This window comes from Montipora foliosa, chromosome 1, assembly GCF_036669935.1.
Source record: "Montipora foliosa isolate CH-2021 chromosome 1, ASM3666993v2, whole genome shotgun sequence".
In the NCBI taxonomy this organism is placed as follows: domain Eukaryota; kingdom Metazoa; phylum Cnidaria; class Anthozoa; order Scleractinia; family Acroporidae; genus Montipora; species Montipora foliosa.
The window spans coordinates 9,452,836-9,460,335 of NC_090869.1; the positions used below are offsets into that span (position 1 = coordinate 9,452,836).

The window sequence follows — 7,500 nt, forward strand, 5'->3', positions numbered from 1 at the left end:
ACTAAACAGATGCTCGCACTGGAAAAACCAGTTTGACGAGAGGAAACAAGATTGACAAGTCCAGAAGTTCGGGCTGCGGCGGATTCACAACGTGACGAGTTTCCAACATCCAACATTGTTAGAAGCGTTCTTACAACAATGTTGGAACGTGTGCTTCTAACAATGTTACAACGTGTAGCCAGGGCTTAACAATAAATAACCCGGGAGCTCCGCTTTTAGGCTTGGCAAAATCTATATGTTAAGTCCTATTTTATTTCATTTTGCTCATAGATTCTCATTGTTAAATTGGTTTCGTCTAATTAAGATTTTAATCTTTGTGTGGCTTTTCTTGTTTCGCTTGTTCCTCAAAGGACACTCCGAACTCATTGACTCTTTTCATGTCCACAGGGTACAACCTAAGACGTAAAATAAAGTATGTAAGATCGAGGGTCAAAAATTTAATCATCAAAAAAACGTCGAAAATACCAATCGAGTTAGCTACTGAAATTATCTGACTGGACTTAGCTCTTCAACTTTCTTCTGTAAAAAAAAATTGTTTTCATCATATTCAAAGCCCTAGTGAAACGTCGGTTTTGCACTTCCAAAAACTATCATTGATTATTAAAACTAGATTATTAGTTAGCCATCGTGGTCTACGAGCTAGCTATTATACCATGCTCTACAAATATCAGTAACTGTACGCATCAGTTTTTTGCGTTTAGCAAAGTTAATTAGCAAAGATTTATCCATAATTTGTGCCCGTTTTCAATAAAACAATTGTTCCACTCGCTCTTGTTGGTTATGAGATGATTATCGGCGCCAACTCGTCGCGCTATCTATCATCTCATAACCAAAGCGCGCTCGTGGAATAAGTGGGAGATCAAACGAGAAAACTATAATTGAATGATGATAGTAGATGAAAACGGTCGGTGGTTAAAAGATTTTAAAAGCTGTCCGACTCAGACTTGGGGTTCAACCTGCTCTTTGATCTCACTTTTGAAAAAGAGGCTACAGAGACGAATGGACTGGCTTCTTGATTTGGAATTAATACGATACTTACCACCTCTGATACAAATACATAACGAACACAACATCATCCCGAAAACAGGCCAGGCGATGAGCAGTCGGCATTACGATGATGAAGGCAAACACATCGTCAATAAACGTGTTGAATGCCTGGAAAAACAAAGGAGATAGAAAGGTTTCACCTGGTTGGTTTCGGGACGTTACGACAAAGTGATTAGGGAGTTAAAGCAAAGACAACGTCGACGAAAACGTCACTCCAGGCATACAACCTAGCGCCATCGCAAGTATTTTGCGATTATTCCGCCTTCCAGGTGATCTGGTGACGTAATTCGGAGGACTGGGGAGAAAAATCTTAACGCCGTATCCCACAAGCACGCGCGGCCTTAAATGTTATTTTCGAATTCAACATGGCAGAGGCGAGGTTAAATCTCGTCGGTTCTACTTGAATGTTCATTCAGTAACAGAAAATGTGGGAGACACGGGATTATCTGTCGAGTTTTTGCGATGGAAATACTGCAGGAAATTTGGAAACAACACGTAAGGCCCCGCGCGCGATTGTGGGATACGGCGTTGAATTTTTTTTCTTCCCAGTCCTCCAAATTACGTCACCAGATCACCTGGTGTTCACGTTGTACGCTGCTGGGCCACGCTGGCTGGGAGCGAACGCTGATAAAGTAAAAATAGAAAATGAATGGCTTTTAATGGCGTAGCGTCCTTTACACAAATACGTACGTGCGTACTTGAGAAATTGGTAGGATTTTTTTAAAAGATTCCCTGTTTAAGTAAAAGCCCTCCGAGGCCCATACACAGTGTCAGTCTCATCACCAGTCCCCAGTTCCTGGTTATTTTTGAAAGAAAGGTTATGATGATGATGCATGACAGGGTTTGCGACCTCTTTCCCTTTGTTTGTAAACCCCCTGTTTGTGTTGTAGCTTGCTGAAAGTTCAACAGATGGGTAAAATAAGCAACTAACTACTGCATTTTCCTTCGCATATAGTCCCAAAAAGTATTTGCGAGACCCTAAATTTCAAAAGTTTCTTGGGGAGCATGTCCCCAGAACCTCATAATTTGGCTCTCGAAACCTACTTCATGTGCGCACACCTACAAAATCTCAGGCTACGCCCCTGGCTCATTGTTATTTGCTCAACTTTGGTGATTTCACGTTGTTATTTTGTCGAGCCTACGGCAAAGAAATGCACGGAAATGTGTGCTGCAGCAAACAAGCGTAGACAGTTAGGTCACCTTCAACGTTAACTGGATTACCAGAGATTTCAACGAGCTCTGCATTTTACGACAAAAACAATGACTCCTCATCTTCAAGCAGTACATTCTTAATAGCGCGGGAAAATATAATCCAGGCCCGAGTTGTAAAAGGTGGATAACGCTATCCACCGGATAAATCACTTTCCATTGGATAGCGCAATTGGTTTCGGCTATTCTTTGATTGCACCATGTTGGTGCCAAAACAATAGAAAAATGCAGCTTAAGTTTTGCATAATAATAATAGAGTCAAATTCCCAAAAGACTTTTTTGCTATTGTTCTTTCCACCAACATGGCTGCCGTGACGTCACGTGCAATCAAAGAATTACTTATCCGCTGAATAGTAATAGTGATTTATCCATCGTTTGAACAACTGGGGCCTGGGGCCAGTTTCTGGAAAGTCCCGAAAAGCCATCTGAGAAATTGCCAACCACTTGTTTTGGAAAGCAGATCTTTTAATATGTTTTCAAGGTAACAAAAGGAAAAATAACTGTGAAGTTTGACGAATTAAATGCTCTCCGTTCTTGAGTTACAAAGGGAATTGTGACACCCGAAATGGCCCGTAAAGTTTCGGGACTTTCGAGAAACGGTACCCTGGACACTCAAGAAATCAATCTACTGTATCATTCTCTTGTTTACTTTGATTTTGACCTGAGAAAAAAAGATACTGTTGAATTTACTATTTATTATTTTTATCATGACAGTGAGATGTTCCCTGATGTCTTATATTCTGGCGCTTGTACACCTTTTCCTCTCCAACTCATTGTTAATTGTCCTCGATGAATTTAAAAGATTCGCGGATTTTGTTCGTAAGATAGTTTTCACAATCATTCAGCTGGGCTTTTACTTCGTGTAGAAGACGCACATGACGTAACAAAAGCTTTAGGCGTCTTTAGGGATTTCGAATTCTGATTAGGTATTGTTTCACGATTTTTGTTCAATTGTTTTACGTCATGTGTGTCTTCTACACGAAGTAAAAGCCTTCAGCTGTTATATCACTCCGTTGGCTGTCGATCTGTGTGACGGTTAGTAATTTGCTTCCAATTTTCCAGAATAACGAGAGAAATTCACGCGGTGAAAAAAACCCCGAGAGTTTCATGATAATGAGAGCGAAAATTTGTCGTTTTGGAACAATTTATAGTGTTTTTCCTGGTTATACGAAATTCCTCGAATAAGCGCCGCATCGGCGGTGCGGCGCTTATTAGAGGGCGGCGCTTATATTAACTTTTTTGTCCCAGATGCGGCGCTTATTCGAGTAAATACGGTATGCTCAAAAATTTGAGCATTATGCTTTTAAGCGTCACCCTCAAAACAACAGCATTATGCCTAAAATTATGCTCGACTGATCTTGGTTAAATCTGACACCCTTTTCCATCTCTACAGATTTACTATGCCGGGTTATATTGAAACATGCCATATTCTGGAGTTGGCAAGAACTGAGCTTTGTCAGCTGCCTCTGAACTGCTCGTGCCCGGCTATGGAAGGAAACCGACGTACAAACGAAAAAATGCTTACCTTGTACATGAAAGCTCTCCACGGCAAATGTGCAACTGATTTGAGCTGAAAGAAGAAAAGGGCAACATCGACCATATTTATTTTAACCTCAAATGTCAAAAAGCAGAACTCAGACATCTTGCACCAACGCAAGTTGTCCAACAATTCGCAATAGACACACAACCCAGGTATCGGGGACAAGTTAGTCCGCATACAGGCTATAGCAGTTTTTTTTTTCTAAAACGAGATTTGAACAAGACAAGAACGAGGGGAAATGGAGCGGATTTCGAGGCGAGCCATTACCTCAGCTTTTTACCATGCACCTGTCGAGCGCACATTGAAGGAAACAACTCTCAGCTTCTTACATGTAGATAGGCGCAAGTCAGGAAACTTGTGCAATTCTATCAGGTATCGAAGGTGCAAAACGGTCCAGTTGAACCAATTGCAGGTTTCGGAGAAATTTTCACTACCTTTCCAGTCATTCTAATGCCCCGGAACGGTGTTCCAGCAGGAAATCTAACCCTTGATCTCCTCATCGCAGCGCCGGACAGGCGGATTTATAGACTGTTGTCTTTACAACTTTCAAAAGACACGACCTAACTCCTCACGATTACGATGTAACCCGAGCTTACAAGCTGTTGTTTTTTCTTAAAAAAAAAGCTCACCTTGTAATTTACAAACAGCTGAGGCAGCATGAAGAGAAAACCGAAAGCGTACACACCTGAGGAAAAAAATGCTCTATCAACTTTTCGTCGTGCTCCCCATTCTTAATTCGCAGTCGAGAAGTATTTGACATTCGCGAAAAAATGCGGCAAGACTGGGATAGCCATGTGTATCATCAATTAGGGGTGCGGTCGAATGATAATGATCTATCAGTTTGTATTTATTCTTGGTTTTCACGTCAAGCAAGTATCACGCAAAGAAAAAATAAAATCGCTTACCATTCAATAAATTAAGTCAAGAAATTGAGATAATGTAGAACGGTAATAAATAAACAGCGTGTCAGAGTTTTGGGGCTGCGCGATATTCCAAACTCGAGTTATTCGGCAAAGGGTACCACTCATGATCAAGTATGGAGATTCCATGCTGGTGTCCCTCTGAGGGACACCAACTTGGCGGCCGCAAACCAGTGGAAACACCTGGAGTTTACTTTGGCTCTCTCAAAACATTTTTTTCTCGTCTAAACTTGAAAACATTCGCATAGACAGTTCTCTTAACATATTGGTTATTCAGAACTCGAAAACACAAGGCGAATCGATATTTTCGTGAACGTGACATATGTTTCCCAGAAGCAATCCAGGTGTCACGCATTTTAAAAAAAATTGAAATTCAAAATGCTCTATTTTCAAAACAAAGCATGCTACCGAGCTAAAAACAAGTCAGCAGATATATCTTTAAAATGTCTTTTACCCGATGAAGGTAAAACTCCAAATTTTTAATTTTAGTTTTTTCTGACGTCACGTGAAAATGAAGAGTTTCCCTTCTTAACATTTTTGTATAATATGCTATGCTTGAAACTGAAATGGGCGGGGTGGGGCTGCCCTACCTCTTCTCCAATTACCGTTTTCTTTTTTTATGATAACGGTGATAATGATTTGAAAGTTAGCAGAGTTGGCTTACCATTTACTAGGCTTCGAACAATCCATGAATACCAACTGCAAAAATATCATACAGGTATATTATTTAGCAATTCCATAAATTAACCTGAATTTGGGAGTTCAAATAAAATCGTATAAAATGTTTGATTGAGACAAAGTACCTCTTGTGGGGATAATATATGAGAGAGTAAACTGCTCCAGCGATCAACAAGGGATACAAAGCATAGGACAGGTAACGCATGGCCTGAAATAATATTATATACAGTTAAACAATATCTTACATTATATAATAACTCTTGAAAGTTATTGCCGCATTTTGATTGGTTCTTGCCTATGATCTATTAGAGGACAGACGCACAATTGACGTCACCATCAGCTTTTATGCGAATAAAGTTTAATTATTTATTATATAAAACAAATAGATTCCATGCTGTCGTACGTCTGTTTAGTAATAGATCACAGAAAACGTCAAATTGTGGTAAGAATATCAGTGAGAGACACACTCGGCTATCGCCTCGTGTGCCACTTTTTTGTTCTTACCACATTTTGACATCATATGTGATCTATTACTGAACAGACCTATGGCAACATGGAATCTATTTGTTAAATACAAAGAGAACACAGAGACAGGTGGTAGCTGACAATCTCGTCGACAAGCTATACTTGCCCACTTTCACGTCGTCTTCATGTAGGCTGACTTGAGTGTTTCAAATCCTACCTGATATCAACACTTAAAAGGTCCAGGCGGAAATTTATACAGGTCTAAAGATTTAGCTTTAAGCCACAGTCGTTCACATCTTGAAATTTGAAATCTAAGTAACAATTGCAAAAACCAAGTGCCCCTGTTTGAAGAAATGAGACAAGTCAACCACATTAGGGATGAAATAGCTTGGGGAGGAGAGGACAGCACCAATCGCCTTAAACTCTGTACATGGCCATTGTTTTTCTTGGCAGATTTGTGTTGTGCGTGTGTGTGAGGTATGTGTATGTTTCCATATATGTAAATTGGCTTCCTTGATCGTTAACCTTTTACTTATTTTAGAAGGCCAATACCCTTTCATATATTTAATTCTATCCAATGTAAATTTTTGGCAAAATATAAGGGTAGAATAAAGTTGCTGTTGTTGTTGTTGTTGTTGTTGTTGTTTTCAAGGGCTCGAATGACCTGCAGTGTGCAGTGGAGGAAGAGCATGCCTTACCTCACTGTCAAACTCTTCAGTCTCTTTTTCTTCATTTGTTCGTTGACCAAGCTTGACAAGGACATGCCATGAAACAAAATTGTTTAACGTTAGAATGAAGTACGAGCCTCAAGCACTTGTAAATCAAAGAAGGTTGAAAAAAATACCCAGGTGCAAACTTGAATCTAACCCATGACCAACACACTGAGCAAATGTAGCCAATTTGAAGCTCATCACTTAAACGTTCTGGGAGAGTGGTTTCCAATTGAGTGTTGATGATACATGTACTTTCATGATCACTTTGATTTTCTATAGCTAAAATGTGTAAATGGCCACAGTTCTAATCTCATGCCAAATTTTGAGCCAACCAGAAGCAATTTGAGCATAATCAATAATAATGTTAAGTGCCTTGACCACCCAGGCACAATCCTTGCTCTTGGCACTGGCTGCGTGTATCACAGCTTCTAGATTTGGCTAGAGCTGCGGTAGTCTGCATCTGCTGTGATTTGATAGAGCAATCAGTTAGGCCTTTTGGCTTCTTTGGCACTCTGTTTTGAAATCATTATTTCACCTGTAAGGTTGGTCTTGAACCTTTCTCCCATTTGATGTTCACTTTAAATGCCCTGGTAACTTTCCACATCTGCATGAGAAGACAAAAATTTAATAGAGAGGAGAAGATAAAATATTTACAAAATTGATCATGAAAAATCAAGCAATGCATGGGTGGATTAACAAAGACTACACGAGGTACTGTAAATAAGATACAATACAATTTGTCCAAACTGCTTCGATAATCATGAAACAGCAACACAATTGGTACTGAAACAAAGACTATCAATATACAATGTCTAGCAAGATAATTATAGCAAAGGTATCACTGATGTCACCTATTGTCATTAATTTGCCAACCAGAGTCTCACTGGCTGTCGAAACAAAAGGTGTTCCTTTAGTTGGAAAATTTGAA

At 39.7% G+C, this 7,500-nt stretch overlaps 1 protein-coding gene across 1 annotated transcript in view; it reads right to left on the reverse strand.

The window, feature by feature from the left end:
* Positions 1-7,500, reverse strand: part of LOC137974781 (lipid scramblase CLPTM1L-like) — a 17,446-nt gene that overhangs the window by 496 nt on the left and 9,450 nt on the right. Inside the window, exons 10-17 of the mRNA XM_068821797.1 lie at positions 7,108-7,176; positions 6,558-6,608; positions 5,520-5,602; positions 5,381-5,415; positions 4,426-4,481; positions 3,782-3,826; positions 1,040-1,155; positions 1-395 (exon numbers count right to left, since the gene is read on the reverse strand). The exon at positions 1-395 is cut by the window's left edge and continues 496 nt beyond it. Of these exons, the coding sequence (XP_068677898.1) occupies positions 308-395; positions 1,040-1,155; positions 3,782-3,826; positions 4,426-4,481; positions 5,381-5,415; positions 5,520-5,602; positions 6,558-6,608; positions 7,108-7,176 (543 nt within the window). The 3' untranslated portion in view covers positions 1-307. The remainder of the gene's footprint in view (positions 396-1,039; positions 1,156-3,781; positions 3,827-4,425; positions 4,482-5,380; positions 5,416-5,519; positions 5,603-6,557; positions 6,609-7,107; positions 7,177-7,500) is intronic.